At 42.9% G+C, this 24,970-nt stretch overlaps 2 protein-coding genes and 1 long non-coding RNA gene across 15 annotated transcripts in view; 1 reads left to right on the forward strand and 2 right to left on the reverse strand.

Moving 5' to 3' along the window:
• The window catches only part of LOC148000097 (uncharacterized), a 110,607-nt gene extending 108,160 nt beyond the window's left edge, over positions 1–2,447 (reverse strand). The window contains exon 1 of the long non-coding RNA XR_015641578.1: positions 2,338–2,447. This is a non-coding gene — a long non-coding RNA (uncharacterized LOC148000097). The remainder of the gene's footprint in view (positions 1–2,337) is intronic.
• A 136-nt stretch (positions 2,448–2,583) lies between these two features.
• Eci3 (enoyl-Coenzyme A delta isomerase 3) lies at positions 2,584–24,422 on the forward strand. Of its 2 annotated transcripts, none has more exons than XM_087590031.1 (9): positions 2,584–2,730; positions 5,983–6,016; positions 6,378–6,551; positions 8,201–8,270; positions 10,538–10,637; positions 11,610–11,730; positions 17,275–17,364; positions 22,973–23,116; positions 24,113–24,422. In XM_087590031.1, the coding sequence occupies exons 3-9, from the start codon at positions 6,387–6,389 to the stop codon at positions 24,266–24,268; spliced, it is 846 nt and encodes a 281-aa protein (XP_087446157.1). In that variant the 5' UTR covers positions 2,584–2,730; positions 5,983–6,016; positions 6,378–6,386; the 3' UTR covers positions 24,269–24,422. The 2 variants fall into 2 exon arrangements, with proteins under 2 accessions (XP_087446157.1, NP_001009275.1); NM_001009275.1 differs by having other exon boundaries at positions 2,633–2,730; positions 5,983–6,060.
• Tex56p (testis expressed 56) overlaps positions 6,303–24,970 on the reverse strand; it is a 44,782-nt gene continuing 26,114 nt past the window's right edge. Inside the window, exons 4-8 of one of the 12 annotated variants that reach the window (XM_087590044.1) lie at positions 15,746–15,888; positions 14,150–14,230; positions 10,349–10,429; positions 7,770–7,901; positions 6,303–6,750 (exon numbers count right to left, since the gene is read on the reverse strand). In XM_087590044.1, the coding sequence (XP_087446170.1) occupies positions 15,850–15,888 (39 nt within the window). In that variant the 3' untranslated portion in view covers positions 6,303–6,750; positions 7,770–7,901; positions 10,349–10,429; positions 14,150–14,230; positions 15,746–15,849. 12 annotated transcript variants of the gene reach the window in all.

A 24,970-nucleotide genomic window follows, 5' to 3' on the forward strand; every position in this document is an offset into this window, starting at 1 on the left:
CCAAGAGCACATCAAAACAATCATCCATCATGATCAAGTAGGCTTCATCCCAGGCATGCAGGGATGGTTTAATATTCAGAAAACCATCAACCTAATCCACTGTATAAACAAACTGAAAGATAAAATCCACATGATCATTTCATTAGATGCTGAGAAAGCATTTGATAAAATTCAACATCCCTTCATGATAAGAGTCATGGAAAGAATAGAATTTCAAGGCCCATACCTAAACATAGTAAAAGCCATATACAGCAAACCAGTTGATAACATTAAACTAAATGGAGAGAAACTTGAAGCAATCCCACTAAAATCAGGGACTAGACAAGGCTGCCCACTCTCTCCCTACTTATTCAATATAGTTCTCGAAGTTCTAGCCAGAGCAATCAGACAACAAAAGGAAATCAAAGGGATACAGATTGGAAAGGAAGAAGTCAAAATATCACTATTTGTAGATGGTATGACAGTATTTCTAAATGATCCCAAAAGTTCCACCAGAGAACTACTAAAGCTGATAAACAACTTCAGCAAAGTGGCTGGGTATAAAATTAACTCAAATAAATCAGTAGCCTTCCTCTACACAAAAGAGAAACAAGACAAGAAAGAAATTAGAGAAAGGACACCCTTCATAATATTCCCAAATAATATAAAATACCTCGGTGTGACTTTAACCAAGCAAGTGAAAAATCTGTATGATAAGAACTTCAAGCCTCTGAAGAAAGAAATTGAAGAGGATCTCAGAAGATGGAAATATCTCCCATGCTCATGGATTGGCAGGGTTAACATAGTAAAAATGGCCATTTTACCAAAAACAATCTACAGATTCAATGCAATCCCCATCAAAATACCAATCCAATTCATCAGAGAGTTAGACAGAACAATTCGCAAATTCAACTGGAATAACTAAAACCCAGGATAGCTAAAACTATCCTCAACAATAAAAGGACTCCCAGGGGAGTCACTATCCCTGAACTTAAGCAGTATTACAGAACAATAGTGATAAAACTGCATGGTATTGGTACAGAGACAGACAGATAGACCAGTGGAATAGAATTAAAGACCCAGAAATGAACCCACACACCTATGGTCACTTGATTTTTGACAAAGGAGCCAAAACCATCCAATGAAAAAAGATAGCATTTTCAGCAAATGGTGCTGGTTCAACTGGAGGTCAACATGTAGAAGAATGCAGATCGATCCATGCTTATCACCCTGTACAAAGCTTAAGTCCAAGTGGATCAAGGACCTCCACATCAAACCAGATACACTCAAACTAATAGAAGAAAAAGTGGGTAAGATTCTCAAACACATGGGCACTGGAGAAAATTTCTTGAACAAAACAAAACACCAATGGCTTATGCTCTAAGATCAAGAATTGACAAATGGGATCTCATAAAACTGCAAAGCTCTGTAAGGCAAAGGACACTGTTGTTAGGACAAAAGGGCAACCAACAGATTGGGAAAAGATCTTTACCAATCCTACAACTGATAGAGGGCTTATATCCAAAATATACAAAGAACTCACAAAAGTTAGACTGCAGGGAGACAAATAACCCTATTAAAAATGGGGTTCATGGATGTAGATCTTTCCTGAGAGTCACAGCCAGAGTACAGTAAATACATAGGCGAAGGCCAGCAGCAAACCACTGAACTGAGAACAAGACCCCCATTGAAGGAATCAGAGAAAGGACTGAAAGAGCTTGAAGGGGTTCAAGACCATATAGGAACAACAATGCCAAGCAACCAGAGCTTCCAGGGACTAATCCACTACCCAAAGACTATACATGGACTGACCCTGGGCTCCAACCGCATACGTAGCAATGAATAGCCTAGTAAGAGCACCAGTGGAAGGGGAAGCCCTTGGTCCTGCCAAGGCTGACTCTCCAGTGAACGTGATTGTTGCGGGGAGGGCTGTAATGGGGGGAGGATGGGGAGGGAAACATCCATATAGAAGGGGAGGGGAAGGGTTAGGGGTAAGTTGGCCGGGAAACCAGGAAAGGGAATAACAATTGAAATGTAAATAAGAAATACCCAAGTTAATAAAGATGGGGGAAAAAAAGAAAGCCAGAGAGTCTGGTCCACTGTAATCCAAGCACTTAACAGGCTGAGACAGGAAGATCAACACAAGTTTAAGTCAGGCATTTATCGTGAGGTTTTTGCCTCAAAAACCAATGTTTAAAAATAAAAAAGTGCCGAACGCCTCGGTGCACCCCTGCACCCAGCACGCTGCTGAAAATTCCAACCTTGTCTAAGTTCAGTACCCTCCCCTCTATGCCTAGCACAGAGTCCTCTGCCTCCTGCCCCTCAAAAACCAATACCTTGGCAAACAAACCCCTGTACCTTGTTCTTTGACTTCAGTTCCCAGAAACCAGCGGGTGCTGCACTCTGCACCCACACGCCCTTCTCTGCCCAAAGCTCACTGTTTTCTTAGGCCAAGAGTCACATGTCCTACCTCTTGCCTTCTCTACCCCTGCAACTTTATGCAAGTACAGATTCCAGAAACCCTCTCACGCCCAACTCAGGCCACGCCCCCAGTCCCACCCATTCCTCATTGGCTGGTCTTAGTAAGTTCTTCCTGGAGTCCTTGGTTCCACCCAGGATTCACTTCTGGATCTGCCCCTGCCCGGTTCCTCCTGCTGATTCCAGCCATTCTTAAGCATCTAGGCTCATACTGTCCTCGGGGTTAGCTTTCGCTTCCGTGACTGGAAGAGTGGTGCGGTGCTGGTGTCCGAGGTAAGCTTGCAGCCTCGACTGTCCTGGCTGAAGTCGCCAGCGGGGTTTGTCGACAGAGCCGCTTGCTCTGTCATTTGACCTGGCTAGCAGGACAGAAGGAAATTCCTTTGGGGGGAGGGTTCCCCAGCGGGAGAGCTCTATAGTGTGACCTCGCATGTCCGTCCTACACCAAGTCCGGAAGAGCAAGAATGGATGTGCTCAGGCCGCTGGTCAAGACTGGACCAGCAGGGAACGCGGGTGCCTGAAGCACTCAGGCTTGTAGGCGCAACCTGGAACTTCCTAGGGGATGTAGTGCTTAGGCCAAGATGACACTTTGTCCAAGCACCAATTGCTAGTTAGCAGAGCGCCACAGATGTGCAATCCTTTTTATCACCAGCACGAGTTTCAAGCAACCGGTTCGCTAAATTGAGAGAGGTGGTCCAAAAGTCAAAACCTACACTCCTGAATAAATCTGTACCAGTCGGTGGGAAGTTGCTTTAAATGAGCCTTTGTAGGACATTTTGTTTGTTTGTTTGTTTTTAAGCACCATACCCTTTGGTCCCAGGAGAGTTTTTGTTTGGTTGGTTGGGGGTTTGTTTGTTTTGGTTTGGGTTTTTGGTTTTTCAAGACAGGTCTCTTGTTGAGGTCCTGGAAGTCCTAGAGTGTGCTCTGTAGACCAGGCTGGCCTCAAACTCAGAGATCCACCTGCCTCTCTGTCCCAAGTGCTAGGATTAAAGGTGTGAGCCACCACTGCCAGACCTAGGACATTTTAAAACATCGTTCTTTTCTCCTTGGAATGCCCCTTGTCAAATTCAAATAAAATATAGTCTCACCCCCCCCCCCTTCTTCTTCTTCTTTTGGAGGAAAAAATCTGTAGACAGATTTTATTCAGGAATCATTTGAAGCTAGATTGTTGGGACAGCAAGGAGAAAATATAAATATGGCATTTTGCTCTGTAGGGTTTGGGACAAATCAGCAATCATGCTGAAGAAACGAAGGGCTAAGAACAAATAGAGACTACAAACACTGTTTGTAATCTCTGCAAGTCGTTAGTTTCCCAGTGGCTCAGGGAACCTGGGCAGATCAATGCTGAGAGCCAGTCAGCAGGACTTTGAAAATGCAATGAACCAAGCAACACTGACGATGGAGGACCCAGGCAGCAAAGTGAAACTAAAACTCTACACACTGTATAAGCTATGTAAGCCTGAGATCTGGCATTGTTTAAAAAGTTGTGTGTATGGGGTCCGGGGGTGGGAGGGGGCTGGAGAGACAGCTCAGCAGTAAGAGCACTTACTGCTCCTCTGAGAGGATCCAGGTTTGGTTCTCAGCACCCACACTCCTACTCACAGCTGTCTATAACCCTAGTTACAGACCTCTGTGGTCACAAGGCATGTTCCTGATATACATACATACATACATACATACATACATACATACACACACATACATACATACATACAGGCAAAGCATTCATTTACATAGAAATATATATGTTTGAGCTCGTAACATGCAGCTTGAATGTTTGATTTGCATGACTGACCCATTTTGGGGTTCATGTATGTAAGCTTTCGTTTATTTTGCTCTTTATATTAAAATCTCTCCTAAATAAGAAAATGGAAAAGATTTAACAGTCAGATGTTTGGTCCCTTGTTTAATTCCCCTCTGATTAGAATAAATCCACAGAAAAGGTATTTTGGGACAACTGGAGAAGTTGAATATGGACTGAGTATTAGCCACTATTATTTAGTTGCTAAATAAGAGTGGTGTAGAGGTTATTGTTAAATAGTGCCATTGACTGCATCGTAAAGTGTGCTTTAAGAAATGCATGGTAAGTATTCAAAGCTTGAGTGGTGTGTGGGATGTTTTAGATTTCTTGCAATAAGCACAAAAGAAAAAGTAAGCAAAGTGCATATTATCAATTTTAATAAGTTTTCAATTGAATTAATTGCCTGTTGTAACTCATCTCTTTTTTTGTGAATGTTTGAGATCTGTTATAATATTGAGAAAGTTGTGATATTTAAGATGTCCTTGGTGTATCTGCTACCCTGAACTCCTGTATCATCTTTAATTACCTACTAGATGACTAGCATTGGTATCTGTCATGAGTGTGTACAGTGTATACTATACTTGTCCCAAAAGACTGCCCTCCTGCTTGCCATGTACCTTTGTATACATGGAGAGTCTAGTGGATTCCAGACCAGGGTGGTATTAGGTTAGGCAAGTTTGCCTGTGAGAATTCTGGCAAAAAGTGGACATTGAACCCATAAAGAGCTTCTTTGTTGGCCCAGTCTCTGTACATACTATTCATGTACCTATCAATCTAGGAACTCCGGAAGTCCCTAACTCTTGGGAAGAGGATGTTAGAAGACACAGTTCTTTTCCTCTGAGCTCTATCCTGTGAGCTTCTGACCTGGCCTTACTTAGTTTGTATCTTTTCCCTGGGAGGAACTGGAACTGTGAATACCCCAGCTTGCAGGGTTATCATGAATCTTTCTGGTGGATTATTGAACTGAGGCGATGGTGAGAACACCCTCCCAGCACCCTCCAGCCTTGCAATTCATGTCAGAAGTGGAGGCAGTTAGAAGGGAAAAGGAAGATGGTGAACTTGGTTCACTGAGGCATCCCAGGTCACCCCCTTTAGGGCAACTTTGTCTGTGTGAAGTCAGTGTCTCCAGCACCTGGGATTTCCAAAGCTTCTCTGTCTTCTGTTAACTAACTCTACTACAACATCCAAGCCAGCCCTTGGTGGCTCACACTTTTAATCCCAGCAGAGGCAGAGGCAGAGGCAGAGGCAGGTGGATCTCTGAGTTCCAGGCCTGTCAGGTCTACAGCAAGTTGGACAGCCAGGGCTACACAGAGAAACCCTGTCTCCAAAAAACAATTTAAAATTTAAATGGTTTAAAATTTATAAAAAGTAGCTGAGTGGAACATTTTGTTCATCTCAAGATACTCACCCCACCCACCCTCTAATTAGTTTTCTTTTTATTTCCTGAAATTCCTGAAGACCCCATCCCTACCTGCAGTAGCTACAGCCCTATTGAGCAGTGAGCAGGAGCTTACCACTGTATTTCTGATTTGTCTTCATGGAGTTTAAGACGCAGTGTGGATTCCCCAAATGTCCCATGACTTTTGAAAACTAACTCAGTATTTTTTACTTCCTATGAAAGCTGGGATCACAAATTCGATATTATTGAACCTCAGGGTTTTCAGAGTCACTCACTCAAAGGCTTTCTCTTGTATATTGCATATTAATCCCCGATGTGCTTTCCACAGGCCACAGAAGGACCCTGCACTATGCATAAACCAGGTGTGTTTGACTTTGACAATAAAGCCAAGCAGGATGCACGGAAGGTAAACTTAATGTTATTGACTCGAGCACAATCGACTTGGTTTCTCAGTAATGGCTATCAGTGGAGCCTTTACAGTTTTCTGAAGTTCTTTTTCTCATTTCTCTCACCAAGACTGGGCTTATGCTCACAACCTTGCCTCAGCCTCCCAGTGACTGGAATTACACATATGGGTCACCTCTCCCACTGCTACTGAAGTCGTGATGTTCCTCTATCGAATCAAAGCCCCTGCTTTTGGCTGCATAGCTGTTTTTATTAGCATACTATGCTTCTCAAATTACTTGTTTTGAAGATTGAAGGTCTTTGTCACTTACTCCTCAGGAAACTGCCATGGACCTCAAATCCAGTTTGAGTTCATCTGAAACCTCGAGCCAGGGAAAGGGTGGAGCTGATAAAAAAGCCCAGGAGTCTAAGGACATCCTGGTAACGTCTGAAGATGGCATCACAACGATCACATTCAATCGGCCCTCCAAAAAGAACGCCATAAGCTTCCAGGTGATGCTCCTGCCCAGGCACCGGACACCTTTTTCTTTACTTCTATTTCTTTTACTCATGGAACTGTAGAATGTCAGCATTATTTCTGTTTTTGTGGAAGATGATTAGAGCATTTGGCTTCACTCAGCAGAACTTGGCCTTGTTTAGGATGTGTATATTTCTGACAGGCTCTACATATACAGTAGTCAATGAAGCTTTGCTGTAAATGGAAGCAGGAGTCGGTTAAATCAGTCTCAGGGAAAAGGCATTACTAGGGGATACACTGAGGACCCCAAAGGGGAGCACAAACCATCCCAGAGTGTTTTCACAGCACTTTCCTTTGCTTGTGGACCCTAATTTTGTACAAGAAGCTGGGGGAGGAGAGAAAAATTTATAAAAGAAGACAGGAAGAGGAAAGTAAAGAAGGAGAGGGGAGGAGAGAAGAGGGGAGAGAAGGGAGAGAGGAGAGGAGAGGAAAGGGGAAGAGAGGAGAAAAGAGGAGAGGAGAGGAAAGGGGAAGAGAGGAGAGGAGAGGAGAGGAAAGGGGAAGAGAGGAGAGGAGAGGAGAGGAGAGGGAGAAGGAGAAAGGAGAGGGGAAGGGAGGGGAGGGAGGGGAGGAAAGAAGAGAGGGGAGGGGAGGAGAGAGGGGAGGGGAGGAGAGAGGAGGGGAGGAGAGGAAGGAAGTTCATCTTCAGCAAAGCAGTAATAGCCCTGTTTGAATGAGCTGTTTCATTGGGCAATTTAAAATTTCCCCTTGAACTGCACTGATAATAAGTTAATCACTTGAGCCCTCCTCCTTAATAATAGACACTTATCAGATGCTTGGAGCTGAACTGGAGAATAAAAGCTGCCATCTTCATTGTGGGACCCTGTGCTAATTTGAAATGTTAAGAATCTTGTAAAGTTGCTTGAACACCTTCCAACTGATACAGCGTTTAATTCTGAGAGCTTTGTGTTTGCCCCGAATCATTTCTGTGTACCTGTAGAATTTCAGCCCTTCCGGCAGAGAGGACCCTGTCTCTATTACTTAGCAAAATAGTTTAGCAGGTTAAGAAGTAACTTGGTAAGTTCTTACATCTGGTAAGCAGGAGAATCTAAATGATCCATCTCTTTTCTGGCCCTGGTTCTAGCCAGTCACTGTGGCAGTGTCTCCTTTACTGTGATTCTCAGAAATTATTTTCCATCCCCCGCCTTGAGGGAAACAGTCACACCATTTTACATACTGCACAGGGCACTTACCCTTTCTTGAAGCCACAGCTGAGATGCTGTTCCAGGGACAGTTTTTCCAGCCACCTTCCCTCTCATTTGCTGGAGGCAACCTCAAGAGTTCTAGCAAGCTGTGTGCTGGCCATGCCCTTGCCTTACCCATCCCTGTTGGAGCAAAGTAACTGTCCAGCTACAGAGGGAAAGGACTGGATCTCTCCTCTTCAGTTTTGGACAAAGTGGTTATTTGGCACTTCTGCCACAGCACCTGTGCATCATGTGTGCCCAGGAGTTGTCAGGGGAATGAAAATCTTCTCAGGCAGCCTCTGTTTTGGTATCTAAACACAATCTCTAAGACCGTTTAGCGCTGTGTTGAGAGAAGGCTTTCAGACTGATACAGTGACTCCACCCACTGGATGGTCGATCTCATTTTTATTGTTCTTCTATCTGCCTTTTCATTCATGTAGATGTATAAGGATATTATGCTCGCACTTAAAAATGCCAGCACGGATAACTCAGTCATAACTGTTTTCACAGGTAAGATACTCAAACTTACTCAATTTCTACTTGAGGGAGTCTCTTAGTATGCAGGGAACTGACCAATATCGCTTGAAGGTTTCTTCTAGTATGCAGTGGTCTAATTTATAAATGTCCCATAATATCATGGATGTAAGACAAGTACTCTTTGATACTTATTTGTGATAAATCGTATGCCCCGACTTGACTGACATGGTCAAGCTTATTGTGTCTGTCACAAGAGTCAGGACAGAAAACAACTCAGTTGTCCAAAGATGGATGAATAAGGCAGCTTTTGTCTATCCATAGATTCTCCTAAACAATGAAAAGAAATCACAGCCTGATAGAAACAAACATGTAGAGGAGTTTTAAAAGAAGGTTCAGCAAAATCGTCAAAATAAGAGTAAATGTTGTTTGGTTCAACTCATGTGAGTTTTATGGTATTAAACCCAAGTTCTACTCTCTTGACAGAGTCTAAAAGTAACTTCACTGGGGCGTCTGGGATGGAAGGGCTTGGGAAAAAAATGTCTGGAACATTCTGAGGTGTCAGTACAGTAGCCCCTCTTAACTCAGTGTTTCTTTCTGTGGTTTTGTCTCCCAGAATTTCAGTTATGTGGCATCACCCTCAGTCCAGAAATAACTAGAAGTTTCTAGAAAATTAGCAGTATGTCTTCAATAAACCTTATATAGTATTGTTATTTTTAAAGTTTGTTGTTGTAAATATCTTACTCAACCTACATTCTTAACTTTGTCACAGGTATATATGTACAGTCTCGCTCAGTGTCTCCTGAGAATTAGTTCCATGACTCTCATCAACAGAGGACTTCACACACACACACACACACACACACACACACGTTACCTGTGTATGTTCATATAGTATTTGCATAGAAGGCCCACACACTCCATCTACTTTAAGTTCACTCTGGGAGTCTAATAGTGCTTAACACCAGTGATGCTATGTCAGAATTCACTACATTGTTTAGAAGTGAACAGTCACAAGAAAAAATGTCTGTGAATATTCAGTATAGGTGTGTTTGTTTGCCCTCAAATGATTTCTCTTGGTTGAATCCATAAATGTAAAACCTGAAAACAGAGAGGATCAATTAGAAAGGAAAAAACCCAATACATACTTTAAAGCCTGGTACAATCCCCGTGCCTCAGGGATTTGTGAACCATCTTGGGATGTTTCCCCAGAGGATAAGGGGGAACCACTGTGTCTTGTTTTGCTGCGTTATCACTTCAGTTTCTACTATTATCAAAAGTATTTAATGGTGCTAGGGAAGTAGCCGGAGTTAGAATGCTTGCCTATCGTGCAAGACGCCCCAGATTTGACCCCCAGCATGGGCATGGTGACACAGGACAATAATATGGTGGTCAGTAACTGGGGAAAGGAGCTAAGGGTCATCCTCAATGACATTAGGAATTTGAGGCCAACCTGGGCTACTTGAGACGACTTCTTAAAATAAAACTCAATAAGTAGTAGCCATTTCCATTGTCTGGGATCAATGAAAGGAGAGGCCCTTGGTCCTGTATAAGCTCCATTTTCCAGTGTAGGGGAATGCCAGGGTGGTGGGGTGGGAGTGAGTAGGTGGGTAGAGGAGCACCCTCATAGAAGCAGGAGGAGGAGGAGGGATGGAATTGGAGGGTTCCAGGGGGAAAACTTGGAAAGGAGGTAATATTTGAAATATAAATACAGAAAATATCCAATAAAAAGTAGCCATTTCATGGTGGGCAAACTTGGCTTTAATAAACACAACCTTCAAGTGGCTCTTAACACAGAGACAATGGTTCTTACTGTAGACAGTCCCTCACAGTCTATCTACTCGTCATAACTATAGCAGCTCCCCCTGTACTCACTTCTTTCTCTGTTTCAGCCCTGGGAGCTCTTCTTTCAGTCTGCTGTGTACTCCCTAGAGACCTCAGACACAGAACCTTCTTAGCACTGGTTCCTTTCTACCAGCCTTGCCTATTCTTCAGCTCTCAGTGCCACTGTACCTGCTGTCCCTTCCTGAGCAAGCTCAGTCCTAAAACCCTGATAGACCAGCCCCATCCCATCTACCATGCTGTATGTAGTCACACCATGTCCAGTTACTTACGTTCTTTAACATCCACATCTCGATAGTCCCAGGTGTGTTAATGAGACTCGCCAGTGTTCTTCAAGTGTGTGGCCCAGAGCCCTGCACATAGCAGATACACAATGGCTGTAGAATGAGTTGCTACATGAGGGAATCGAGCCTTCCACTGAAGGTGTGTGATTATTAAAGTGTTGAATGTATTGTTTGCAGGAGTTGGTGACTACTACAGCAGTGGGAATGACCTAAGAAATTTCATTAATGATGCCGGTGAAATACAGGACAAGGTCACAATGTGTGCTGTGCTACTGAGGTAAGAGTGACAAAGTCAGATCCCAAGGTGTTCATTCTTTTTTTTTTTTTTTCTCCATTTTCCTATGTGTTGTTTTGCATGTGTGTAAACCTAGGTGTGTGTGTGTGTGTGTGTGTGTGTGTGTGTGTGTGCCTGTGTCTGTGTGTGTGTGTGTGTGTGTGTGTGTGTGTGTGTGTATAGGTGAATGTGTGTGTGTCAGGTCTTGGGTAGACAATAATCTCTTATTGCTTTTGCACTTTATTTATTGAGACCTGTCTCATTCAAATGCCAACATCACTTGTAGGATTGGTCTTGTAGCTGGCTTGCTCTAGGTTCCCATCTCCATCTTCTGAGGCCAGAAAGACAAGCAGGCCTCCACACCCACCCAGAATTTATTTGGGTTCTTGGGCTCCAAACTTCACTCCAACCCTCCTACTTGATTGACAGGTGTTGTAAATGATGAGTCATCCCACCAGCCTCCCTAAGAGAGCTCACTCTTGACACATCAGTACAATGCCCACTCATCTATGCTGACACACTGCATTGTGATTCCCCATCAGCTTCCCTCTCTTCATCCTGCCCTCTCCATGGGACTGACTGGAAAGTGAGAAAGAGCAGCGGGAGTGTGAGTTCTCGCGCATGCGTGGTGTGAGCAGACAGTGCCAGTGAACGCTGGCAGCACACTGGGAGTAGTCTTGGAAGGCCTGAGGCTTCAGCCTCCCTGTCCTCTGAGTCTCTTGGTCTCCCTGTGCTGGAAGGTGGGGTCATGCACTCAGTCATCCTACCTGATCCCTTGGTCACAGCTGGACCACAGTCCTGAACTCACAGCCCGGAGCGTGGAGTCATGGCCTGATATTCCCTTAGGTGCAATTTATAAGGATCCTCAACCAATCTGGAGAGGCGGCTCTATAAAGTGATATCACATCTATACATTTCTATAGTTAGTGGTACCACTTTGGTATGTTTAATGATTTTCTATTTCCATTTCTTTAGGGAATTTGTAAACACTTTTATAGACTTTCCCAAGCCTCTGGTTGCAGTAGTCAATGGCCCAGCTGTGGGAATCGCTGTCACCCTTCTGGGACTATTTGATGCCGTCTATGCATCGGACAGGGTAAGTCTCCTTCCACAGACATAGGTCAATCAGTGTCCTGACTGTGGCTCTCACTAAGTATATTACAGGGGACTAACGGTTGTGCTGGTTAGTTGGTTTTTTGTCAACTTGACACAAACTAGACTTACTTGTTAAGAGGGAACCTCAATTGAGGAAGTTTTTCCTTCTTCAGATTGGTCCATGGGCATGTTTGTGGGGCATTTCCTTGGTAAATGATTGATGTGGGAGGGCCCAGCCCACTATGGGCCAAGCCATCACTGGCCAAGTTGTATAAGGAAGCAGGCTGAGCAGACCAGTAAGCACTGTTCCTCCCTGCTTCCCGCCTCTGCTTCTGCTTGTGTTCCTGCTGTGGCTTCCCTCAGTGATGGACTGTAAGCTGTAACCCAAATAAACCCCTCTCTCTCTCCTGTTGCTTTTGGTCAGTGTTTCGTCACAGCAACAGAAAGCAGAGCGAGACAGTGGTGGGTGCCGTAGTTTAGACAGTGGTGGGTGCCGTAGTTTAGACAGTAGTGGGTGCCGTAGTTTAGACAGTGGTGGGTGCCATCGTTTAGACAGTGGTGGGTGCTGTAGTTTAGACAGTGGTGGGTGCTGTAGTTTAGACAGTGGTGGGTGCCATAGTTTAGACAGTGGTGGGTGCAGCAGTTTAGACAGTGGTGGGTGCAGTAGTTTTTGTTTTTGTTTTTGGTTTTTTTTTTTGGTTCTTTTTTTTTGGAGCTGGGGACCGTACCCAGGGCCTTGCGCTTCCTAGGTAAGCGCTCTACCAGTGAGCTAAATCCCCAGCCCCCGGGTGCCGTAGTTTAGACAGTGGTGGGATGCAATAGTTTAGATAGTTCTTAAAGAATTAGTCTGACTTGACAGATGTTGGTCCTTTTTCATTGATTGTCTTGTATTATTACACTTGTAGTTTTTTAAATATTGCCCCAATTCTGGTAGCTCTGTCTTTTGATCAGAGTTTAATATTTATTCCATCTTTATTTTTCATACCACCTCCACGTGCTCAGTAGATGACTGAAAGCGTGTGTGAGAAGAACTAACTTCTGTACAGGTTGCTTGATCCTCATTTCCTGGTTCACAGAGCCTAGTATTTAGGCTTCTAAAATGAAAAGAGACTGTGTCCATTTACTTCTACCCCTCCATTGCAGATTAGAAAATGAAAGCCCGGAGCAGTCTTGAGTCCACAACCCAGCTCAGAACTATGTTCACCATTGTATTTAATATTTTAATTTTTGGTCTTTAATTTTATAGTCTTTCTCTGTGATGGCCAAAAGTAAAATGTTTTTGAACATAGGCAAAATACAAAGAAAAAGATTTAAGTTTAAAAACTTGAGGGTAGGGTTTTGATCAATAGTGGAGCGTTTAACTAATATAAGGCTCTGAATTGTGTCCTCAGCAACATCAGAAGAGAAAGGAAGGGAAGGAAGGACAGAAGGAGAGGGAGGCAGGGAGCAAGGACAGAAGAAAGGAAACATTGTTAGTTGATAGCGATGTGACTGAGGTGCGAGATAGCAGATACATAGGGCCAGAGAATCTAATATTCAGCGTGAGGATTATATTCAATATTAGTGAACTATGTCTAGTAAGTTTGCCAAATTAATAGATTATGGCTGTCCATGTCTGGGTTGTGGCAATGTGAGGTATCTGGTTCCACTAAAGTGGCTGTTTGCTTATATGTATCTCATAGTAGCATGTGGTTTAACCTTAAATACACACTGCGAAATTTATTATTTTGGGGGGGGATCACTCAGATATAAACCAGTGCTAGCTAGCATTTGCTCCCCATCACTTAAATCTCACTGGTCCCTGACTCCTGAAACTGAGGCTCTTTCTGAGTTGTGTTATTGTAAACATAGATGTGATGATAATTGCTTTAGCACTTTAGTCTAGATCACTGATCCCAGACTTATAGGCCAGTAGCCCCAGGTTTTTCTGGAGCCTTCTCCTTAGGAGGTGGTAAAGGTTCCTGGTCAACCACTAAAGAGATTCCCTATGTTTTTACTGACCTCATAAACAAACACTGTAGTGAACAAGGGGCTCACATCCAACCCTATTAAGGCACCCATCACCATGCCGTGTGTCCGTAATGGATACTGGTCTTTAAATACAGCCAGGGCTAAACATGGTAGTAGCTTCTCTGCCAGCAAATGAACCGCTTCTGTGTGAGTTTTAAATGTGCTCAAATAAGTGTTTGCATGCTCACCGTGTGTGGGTACTCTGTTAATACACATTACACATATGCACATTTTATACAATGCACAGCAGCCCTATGAGGTCATTCTAGGTTTACAGATAGAAGAACCTGTCACAGGAAGGGTAAGGAACTACCCCACAGCCTTTAACCAGTCTGTTGTTAGAGCCTCTGCCCTTAACTGCAGCCACCATTCTATCTCTGCAAATAAACATTACATAGGTTTCTATGTACCTGTTTATGGCTCCTTAGCTATGGATGCTTTTCTTTTTTTTCTGCGTGTATTTTTGAAGGATATCTTCTTGACCAAGTTTTCTGGTGTGAAAAGAAAAGTGACATTAATGAGAGTATTTCACGTTTTTATTTGCATGCTATTTATATATTCTCACAAATATGCATTAAATACTGTGTCTTACTATCAGAAATGAAATCTAAGCATTTGTCTACTTATATCAGTAATTGTCTTTTAAAATATTTCTTATTCATAAAAAAGAAGCATGTGTTGGCTTATACCTGTAATCCCAACACTTCGAAAGTTGAGGCAGGAAGATTGTTATGCATTTGAGGCCAGCCGGTCTGGGCTATAGAGTAAGACCCTGTCTCACAGAAAAAAAAAATGTTTTCTTAAGTATAAAAAAAAGAATGTGCTTATCATCTCAATCCCAATACTGAAACTGACTGTGGGTCTGAAGAAGTCAGGAGACCACTAGGGCAAAATGGAGACAAATGGAAGGTTAAGAAAACAATTTTTCAATTCACCAACAGAAAGCTGGTCATTCCAAAATATTAAATTGTATCCATAAGGCGATCAGTTAGGAATCCAGTGTAAAAATGGGCAGTGAGGAGAAAAGGCACACAAGGAGTGAAACATGCTGGCTCTTTAAACCATGAGAGAGAACATTAAAAAATAGCCTGCTTCTCTAAGGCGCAGGTAAGACAGCTCATCAAGCAATGGTAAATGTGTTACCTTGTGTCATGGCCCAGGTTTAAAGCCTGGGACCCACATGGTGGAAGGAGAGAACCTACTCTGTCTTCTAACCTTCACACACAGACACACAGACACACACAGACAGACACACACACACACACACACCACATAAACATATACAGAGCATACAATAAATAGATAAATTGATAGATGGATGGGTGGTGGGTGGATGGATGGATGAATAGATGGATGAATAGCAGACCAACAGACAGAAAAGTTTAATAAGTTTGGATTGGATGTAGATGCTGGCTGTAATGGTATATGAGAGCAATCCTACTTAGGAAGTAGAAAAGGAGTTGGTTATCTTTGGCCTTATAGCAAGTTTAGACCACCCTACATGAGACACTCTTCACCCTTCTTCACCTCTACCACTCCCCACACAGGAAAAAAAGCCAGCGGGGTATGACATCTCATGCCTGTAACCCTAGCACTCTTGTGGGAGACTGAGGCAAGAGCACTGCTCTAACACTTAGGCCAGCCGTGCTGCCCAGCAAGACCCTTCATCCAAACATTATTTTTATTTAAAGGGAAATATAAGCCACAGAGAGTAGAAATTCTTTCCATGATGCTTACTTGTAACCTGTGTCTATAAGGAATTCTTACAATTCAAAAAAAAAAGGCAAATAGTTTAACTTTAAAATAGTGACAAACAAGTTATCATATTTCACTAAAGATGCTATTCCCATGGTTGTTCACTGTACAAAAATATTCTCAACATCGTCAGTCATAATGACATCATATCAATATCATAAAGGTTATGTAAACTGAAAAGATGTGGCACCACCATGCACATAGTGGTGTGATTAGGCTAGTAAGCTGGACAAAGACATGGGCTCTACTACCTCAGTGTGGGTTGTCCATGGCAGTCACTGTGGGCAAGAGGTCAGCAACCTCTTTAAGAGAAGCACACACTTTTCTCACAGCCAGTGGTTCCACTCCAAGGTAGTTACCCATGAGACTTGAAAGTGTGCGTTCCATAGGACACCTGAACAGAAGTATTCACAATTACTTTTTTGACTCAATTGAAAAAAGATTTGTTTTACAGCTTCACTGGGGTATTTTTTCCCCACATATAAACTTTATTCCATTTGACAGCATATGAAAATTTAAACTTAAAAAGAAAAAGGGAAACCTGCAGTCTTTGTAAGTCAAACAAAGCAAAAGTTTTAGCTTTTTAATTGGTCTGCAAAAAATAGTTTAGTGGTACAAACTGAACTCCTGTAGGCCTACAAGAAGTTTGCAATCTTCGAAAAAGTTAAAACCGCCTTCAAGATAACTTTTTATATTTAAATGTACACAAGTATTTACGTAACTAAAAACAACTTATTAAACAACATAGTTGTATCTCAACTACTGCTTTCCTGTGGAAAAGAAATACTAAAGAAGATTTTTGTAAAAACATTAAACTATTATTTATAACTTTATTGTCTTATCAAAAACACTTTGCAGTGGCTTACTGCCTAAAAATTCCTCACTGGGGTATTATTAACTAGTGCTAATTGTATGTATTATATCAAGCAATTCTATGGCTCGTGACCAATAGTAGCCCCAAAAGTGGAAACAGTGCATGTAGATGAGGAAATGACAATAGAAACACACAGCAACAGTATCAGAAACAACAAAGAGGCTACCAGTACCCAGCAGTGCATGGGTGGTGCCCAAAGCTAAGTGACAGGAGCAAGGAACAGAGGCCTGTTGGATATAGAATTCCATGAATGTAATGTTCTAGAACAGGGCAAAATAGCAGGGATAGAGAGAAGATAGTGGTGCGTGTGGCCAGTAGATAGAAAGGATTGTTCCCAGAAGCCATAAGGGAACTTTCCAGTTAGAAGATAATGGGTTTGGTGATGGTGGTACAGTTTTCTCTTTGTAAACATACATTGATAAAACACGATAAAGGAGTTGTGTGTATGCAGAATAATACATATTAGTTTAAATATCTTCATCCATTCACGCTAGTGAACTACCACAGATAAGAGCACGGGCTGCTCCTCTAGGACCTGGGTTCAGCTCTGAGTGTTCACATATCTATCTGACTCCAGTCACAGGGGATCTGATGCCTTCTTAGGGCCTCCATGGTACTGCATATATGAGGTGCACTGAAGTGACTGAAGTGCATGCAGGCAAAATAGCTGTGCACATAAAATAAGAATGAAAGGAAGGAGAAAGAAAAGAACAGTGAGATGGGCATAGTAATATATTCCTACTAATTCTAGGACTTGAGAGGCTACAGTAGGAATGGTGAAATTCTAGGCTACGTGTGTGTGTGTGTGTGTGTGTGTGTGTGTGTGTGTGTGTGTGTATACAAACTGTAAAGTTAAAATAAAATAATTACTCAAGTGATTTCCTTTTCTTCCCCCATCCCAACTAGGCAACATTTCATACTCCGTTCATTCACCTTGGCCAGAACCCGGAAGCCTGCTCCTCTTACACATTTCCAAAGATGATGGGCTCAGCAAAGGTAACTTAAAAAAAACTTAAAATGTAGGTGTTGCTGAGGCAATCCTATATTCTGTCTTCTTTCCCTAGAGCAAAGCTTTAAGGATGTCTACTTGTCCTGTGACAAGGAGGAACCAGGCTAAGGGGCGATCTGAGATAAGGGAAGGGTCAGGACATTCTCTGCAATTCCTAATGTAGGGGCAGTGTCTGGCCAGCTGGTGACTGAGAGCTGGAAGCACAGGTAACTAAGACCTTGGAATGTGTTTACATTTCTAAAAGAGAAATTGCAACTGTAAAGAGGACATCTCCCCCCTTCCTTATAGTCAAATGAAAAGGTGGCCAAATGGCCGTGCTGTCCTGGAATGAGCCCCTTGGGAACTGCGTCTGTCTTAGGTTGGAGTGATATTTGTCACATGGCCAAGAGAATCTTGTGGCCAGGGTCTGTCATGGGATAAGGCAGCAGCTAATGTCGGCCCTTCTGTCTTAGGCCCTTTATTCGTGAATATATCACTCTCTTACCCATCATTGACTGTCCGGCTCAGCACGCAGGAGTGACAATTCGTTGATTTTTCAGCAAAGGCATCAGGACAGCAGGCAGAAAAGAATGTTGCCCTCATTTGGCTTAAGAACAAAAATGTCCTTGCCTGAGCTGGGAGGAGATGTGTAGGTGAGCTTGGCCATCATCAAAGCATCCTCCATAGCCAGCCTGTGATAATATACCTGAATAGGTTTTGCTCCTATATTATCTACCTGTTGCTTAATAAAGCTGGTTAAATGATTAAATGTCCAAGGGCCAAAAGATATAAGCAAAAGAAGGCCTACTAGGGGGTCCAACAGAGACCAATTTTGATATCAGTTCTCAGCTTTTTCTTTCTCATTTTCTCTTTTCTAAGCCTTCTCTGACTTGTCTCATGCTTTCTTTAATCATATTCTAAGACACAGAAAATATCCAAGCACTGCCTTTCTCTCACAAACCAGAATTCACAGTGATTACTCAAAATTGAGAAATTAAAGGTAAAAAGCCAACCAGAAATAAGTACACTTGTTCGCATATACAGTTTACATAAAAGGGGGGCCAGACAATTGTTCTTTTTGATTAACCTCTGACTCTTAAAGACAGCGTGAGTCAAAATTAAAATAGATACACTTAAAATACTGCTTCATATTTGATAGACATGGAAGTTTAAAATTGAGTGAATTTATATGATTATAAATGTTTACCATGAAATATCACAGAAGGGATGCCACCAGGCAGAGAATTACAATTTTAACTGATATTAAACATCTTAAATAATTTGGAGAAACCTCAGCACTGAGTTATAACCATCAGGAAAAAAATAAAGACATACATAGGTATCCCGTGCATGTTATGTAAGAAATAAGCAAATCCCAACTCAGTACACTACAGTATCAATAACTGAAAATTAAATAATATGTTGAAACATAGAAGGAAAAATAACATGTTGATTGACATTGTTGAAATTCCCAAAATAATTCCAATAGACAATTCAATTTTGTTTCATGTAACAATCATAATTGCGTTATCCAAAAAGCCAAACCCTACAAAAGGTATCGCATTGTAGAAGAATACATATCTCAGCTGTCCTGGGTGGCAGAGCTTCCAGTTCTTCTTGTGCGACGGCAGTAGACTCGAAGCGGTGCAGTTCTTTGAGCAAGCAGCTTCTCTCAGTGGAGTGCAGGCTGTAGATGAAGTCGTGTGTGTGCCCTGTGCCGTGTTCAGTGCCTCCCTGGGCTCCTTCTTTGGATCAGTGCCCAGAAGTGGGGGAGTAGGAGTGTCCAGGTTCTTTTAACAATTTTATGGTAAATACAATCCCTGTATCAGCACCTGATTGAAACATTCTAAGACCCCAAGTATATCCACGTGTCCAATCCAGGTTTCAAACCTCGGAGGTAAATTTAATATTTAGGGGGATGCACCATCCCCTTGTTTTAGAATTAGAACCTTCACAACGGGAATCTGGGACATGTATATTAGTAGGATGGGAAATATAAGTCAAAACAACACAGTGTATTAGGTGATAAAATTCTTAAGAACAGAGGAAAGGGGCCCAGGCAAGAAAGCTAGGGGGTGGCCAGGTGAGAGCTGGTGGAACAACCAGATCAGGTGACAAATAGCATTCAGTCACACAGCTAAACGAGGAAGCTTTCTTGGGACGAAAAGGCCATTGTAAAATAAATGCAAGCTTTGTGCCTGTGAAACAGAAAGGCGAGCAGAGGGACAGCCGGTCTGTTACTGGCTGTCTCTCTGGACTTAGATTCTCCTTTAAGGAGTACCTCCCTTCAGTGTCAGCTCGGTGGCTCTGCCTCTCAAGAGAGCCAAAAGGGTCAGGAAGGAAGGACGACAGTCCAGTCTCCCCCGCCGGTCTCTAAGGCCAATTTTGTCAAGGTCTCTTCTAGAGTTCTATTTATCTTTTTCACCTGCCCTGAACTCTGTAGTCTCTTCGGGGGTGTGGGTAAGGTTGAATCTGGAAGGGGCATTTCTTGCTCTGAAGAGAGCAAGAAGGAAGGAGTGCCACCCAGTCTGTGCCAGTCTCCATGGTCAATTTGGTCAGGGTCTCTTTTAGAATTTTATTTATTCTCTCTACCTGTCCTGTCTTTTATCTCTCTTTAGCTCTCTAGCTTCCTCTTCTTTTTGTCTCTTTTCTTCCCTAGCTTCCTCCTCTTTTTGCCTTCTTTCCTTTTTCTCTTCCTCAGTCTCTCTGTTATGCTATCTTCTGCATCTTCCTCTACAGCTACTAGATGCTGTCCACTTATGTGCACAGACCCTGAACTACACTTCAACTTTATTTTCTCTGCAACTTACACTAACTCTCTCAGCAACTTATCTTAACCCCTCAAGTTTCTGTAACTTTCTCTTTATATCTTTTCTTTATCTTAGCCAGATTGGTGGGGCATTTGTTAGCCCCTCGGAGACCCACCCTTGGAACCTGGCGGTAGACCTGGAGCACTCCCTACCTTCAGGGGTGTTGAAGTCAACAGTCAGGAGTGAGGGTCTTCCATCCATGTCCGGAACATTCTTTCTGGCCTCTAGTAGGATTCTGTCTTTCCTTGGTGGTAAAGAAGACCTGTAACAGTTACTAACAAGCATCTAGATGCCAAGTGGCTGACATAAGAATTATAACCGGTTCACCTGGGACTTTCAGGACCTCAGTAGCAGCCCTTTACCAAACTGTCTCATTGGGTTAGAGGGCCATGGAAAAGAAAACATTTATCCTGACCTTGGCCACAGCCTCCAGTTGGAGTAAGCTGAAGAGCCGGTGCCAAGACTTTCTCCTCTTGTCATCCTAGAGTAAAGCCTGTTCTGTCTGGCAAAACAAAGTTCCTTGAAGTCTCCTGCAGACTCTTTCTGAAACTACTTTAGGGGCTCCCCTGCCCCCCAACCTGGGGCATTTTGACCATAGGGGCAGGAACTGACTGCTGCAGGGATAGGATCAGAGGCATTCTCTATGTCAATGATGACTAACGGGGAAGGTTACTTAATGTTGGAGACTGACTCCTCTCCTGGAATAGGACCAGCAGATAAGGCAGGCTCCCTTAAAGAACTTCTCTTAAAGTACTCTCTTCTTTTGTGAGCAAGTGTTGAAGGTCTGGCCACTGAAGGCAGCAACTGGAATTTTTTCCCCTCAGGGCAAGGAGTTCAAAAGGAGGGGCATCTCTCCTTGGGGAGGAGGCTCAAGAGAGAAAGACAAACTCCCTAGCAGAAAACGATTTCTCTCAAGCAAATTATTTCCAAGTTAAGCACCAATTAAAACTCTCTGACAAACAAAACAGTTCCATGATTTCAAACACAGTCGTCAGACCATGATTTCAAACACAATCATCAGTCCAAGTCCAAAAACAAAACAAAAGCCCAAAAGACACTCAACAATACCACAGAAACAAACTAGACAAACAAGACCAAGACAAGGCGTCCTATAAGCGATTTCCACAGATGCCTGATACCTTCAGTACCTGACCCAAACTGCAGCTTAACCTTAGCTGCTTCTGGGATGAGGCAGACTGTCTGATCCCACCTCTCAACAGGATTCCAGAATGTCCTCTAGATTCCTTTCTCCTCCTAGAGCATCCTTTAGGTCCTGTAGCCTGTGACAACTAGCATGTCTGCCTGTCACAGCCATAATCCCCTCACAGGACCCATAGCGACCACCTAAGGGACTCTAAACCCTCTCTGAAGTGACTCAAATCCTCCAGACAGCGGACACAGACAACACAAGACAACATGAAACAAAGACAGGACATGACACAGAGACAAAACAGAAAGTAACACAGAACACAAAACACAGATTTGCTCGAGCTTACCTCCGATCTCTTCGCCAATTGTGGTCTGTGGGGAGCGCAATTCCTGGCAGGTGCGCCAAAATGTTTTAAGACTCAATAGTAGCCTTACCTCAGGAGCGCCACCCACAGAGCACAGATTGACAAAAGTGACCGCTGCAATAGCATGAGGATATAAGGTTTTTAATCCACGTATGTGGGGTTGCTCATCCATGCAGGGAAAGGCAACCTGAACCCAAAAAGCACACAATTTTTATTCATTACAAAGGGCAAATTTCAGCAACAAGGTTAGCCGATCCATTAAACAATCACTAACTCTGCACTATCCTTTGTGTCAATTGTTCCCTCCTGGGGGAACTATGAACAAATATTTCATACAAAATCTAAGAATTTTTTTAAATTTTTAAAAAAATTTTTAACCCTATTCTTTACGTCCTGAGTGACTCCCTGAGTCCTGTCACAAAAGGTGACTGTAGAATGCTTGTCCCATCACTTACCACTGAGATCTGCGTCCTTCGGGGAGAAACACACACCAAGCCTCTGAACCAAGGTCGGGCGGTCCATGGTTGCCAGAAGCGGGGGAGCAAAGGCTCCGACAAACAAGGAAGACAGGCCTGTCTATTCACAGGGGACAATGTTCTCCTCCAGGAGACCTCCAAACAGCCCCACGTTGGGCGCCATTTGTAAGCGAAGGGTCCAGGGGTGCCTGGAAGAGAATGGGGGACAAGGGACACAAAGAAGGACGCCAAGACAAGAGTCTGATCAAGGCGACAACTTTATTTTTCCCCAAGGCTGAATTTATACCATAACATGGGTAACAGAGGGAGGGGGGAAGTGAGAAACATTTACGCAGGCCAAGGACACAATATTCGTGTGGTCAGGGAGTAGGCTGATGTTGACAGGTTGTCAGAAAAGTCACAGGTTTGTCATATCTATTAGTCAGCAGGATGTCTTTATCATATTATTATTTTTTTCTTGACCACTAGATTTGTATTAGTCTTCTGCAGCTGGCTGGGGATTTTCCATGAACCTAGTCATACTTAATTCTAACATCAACAATGGAGGGTTTCAAGGGCATCACTCCCAACATGTCATGTCTGCCATAGGCTTCCCTTCTTGCCACTTCCCTTCTGGCCTCTCAAGAAGCAAAAACAGTTATGGTCTCAGCTGTTTGCAGACCCTTGCCCAATGAGGCCATCAACTTCCCCATTCTTGGAAAAGACAAGCAACCCAGGAGCCATGAGGACATCTGTGTCTCCCAAAAGCTGGCTGTTTTGGAGTCAACCGAAGCCTTGCTTTATGAAGCTAGAGTCCCATCTTGCTTTGCCTTGCAGGCAGCTGAGATGCTTCTCTTTGGGAAGAAACTCACAGCAAGAGAAGCTTGGGCTCAAGGTCTTGTCACTGAAGTTTTCCCTGAAAGCACTTTTGAGACAGAAGTCTGGACCAGGCTGAAAACATATGCGAAGCTTTCACCAAATGTTAGTATTGGGGTTTTATTTTGGGGAACCAGGAAAATGATTTCCAAAGGGGAAAATGTGCCTCAGGGGGACACAAAGATAAAAAAGATAAGACATATCTCTAGTTGGCTTAAAGGCGTCAAGATTTGGGGTCTAAAATTACTATTATGTTGAGAATTTGATTTTTTTAAAAGAACTCACCAGATAGGTATTTCATTTCTGTGCTAAAAGGCAAAGGGGAATAATCCCAGGGGTGTGCCAATAGACACCCAGTTCTTTTACTTTGGAACTCAGGTGGGAGGTGAAGAGGTTGAGTATATTTAAGAGATCCTCTCTCTACAGCAGTTCTGTTTGTGTAAGTAGCAGCTAGTGGCCTATTATTCTTACATTTCTGCTGTTGAGTGAGTGATCCTGGAACCAGCTTTCCACATAGGGCTGTTTAGAGATGTGCAGTGAGCAGGCCTGCCTCACACTCACTGTTAGTGATCTCTACATACTCGGGGTTGGGAAGCAGTGTGTCCTATTACACATGGTTCAGAAGGATTTAATAGGATCAGTTCGTTAAAGCAGAGGAAGTCAATAGTAATCTATCTTGAGAGCTGGACAGATGGCTCAGCAGCTGAGAGCACCAGCTGCTGTTCCAGAGAACCATACTTAATTTCTAGCATATACATAGTAGCTCACCATCTGTAACTCCAGATCCATTTCTCTTCTGGCCTCTGTAGGCACCGCAGGCACATAGCACACAGACACATGAGCAGACAAAACACTCATACACACAAATAAAAATTAAAAACACAATTTGCCAGGAATAGACATGTACACCTTTAAGCCCAACACTTACCAAGGAGAGGAAGGTGGATCTCTATGAGTTTGGGGCCAGCCTAGTCTACACAGTGTGTTTCAGACTGGCCAAGGTCACATAGTGAGACCCTGCCTCAAAAAACAAAAAGGAATAGTGCAATATCATTCCTGTTTGAATAACTTTTAACATTGTTGTTGGTTCTGTTTCATCAGGGAATGAGAGTTTTCAAAGAGTTAATCAGAAACCACGAGAGACAAAAGCTATATACTGTTAATGCTGAAGAATGTGCTGTGGGCCAGGAAAGGCTGAAGTCAGAGGAGTGGAAGGATGCACTCAGAAACTTCTTGTCCAGAAAGGCAAAGCTGTGAAGACCCTGAGAGCAGCTAGACTTCTCAGGGGAAGGATGCGCTGTGAGTTCCAGTTTCAAGTGCCTGAACTACACAAACTCCTCTGTGCCCCTTTTGATTACCAGTTATGATGAGTGTGCTTCAGTTATAAACAATAAAAACTTCCATAAAACCATCCTTAAGAATTCATGTAGGATAGCCAGGGTTGACCTAACCCGGGGGTGGGTGGGTGATAGACTTCTACAATGAAAACTTTAAATCTCTGAACAAAGAGATAGAGAAAAATACTAGAAAAAAATGGAAAGACTACCTTTGGTCATGCATTGATAGAATTAATACTGTAAAAATGATTATTCTACCCAAACCCATCTATAGATTCAATGTCATCCCAGTCAAAAATCCCCATTTAGTTTGTCATAGAAATAGGTATAAATCTATTTTCTAAAATTCCTATGAATTAAAGACCCCAGTATAACCAAAATGAGCCTGTAGAAAAAGAGCAGAGCCATAGAAATGACCATTTCAGACCTCAAAATATACCACAGAGCCAAAGTAGTAAAAGCAATATGGCTCCAGTACAAAAAGTACATGTTGACTGATAGAACAAAATCAAACTAGAGTACATGTAACTATAACCTGCTAATATTTAACAAACATGCCAAAATATATACTGGAGAAAAGACAGCGCCATCAACAAATGGAACTGGAAAACCCAGATAACCA

The sequence above is a fragment of the Rattus norvegicus genome, chromosome 17 (genome assembly GCF_021556685.1).
Source record: "Rattus norvegicus strain SHRSP/BbbUtx chromosome 17, alternate assembly SHRSP_T2T, whole genome shotgun sequence".
Classification (NCBI taxonomy): domain Eukaryota; kingdom Metazoa; phylum Chordata; class Mammalia; order Rodentia; family Muridae; genus Rattus; species Rattus norvegicus.

Bases quoted from the DNA above. Each gene is read 5' to 3' on its own strand.
- Eci3 (NM_001009275.1), top strand. From the start codon at position 6,004: ATGCATAAACCAGGTGTGTTTGACTTTGACAATAAAGCCAAGCAGGAT. The intron at 6,552-8,200 runs GTGATGCTCCTG...TCATTCATGTAG, and splicing joins AGAACGCCATAAGCTTCCAG to ATGTATAAGGATATTATGCT. The intron at 17,365-22,972 runs GTAACTTAAAAA...TTTGCCTTGCAG, and splicing joins AGATGATGGGCTCAGCAAAG to GCAGCTGAGATGCTTCTCTT.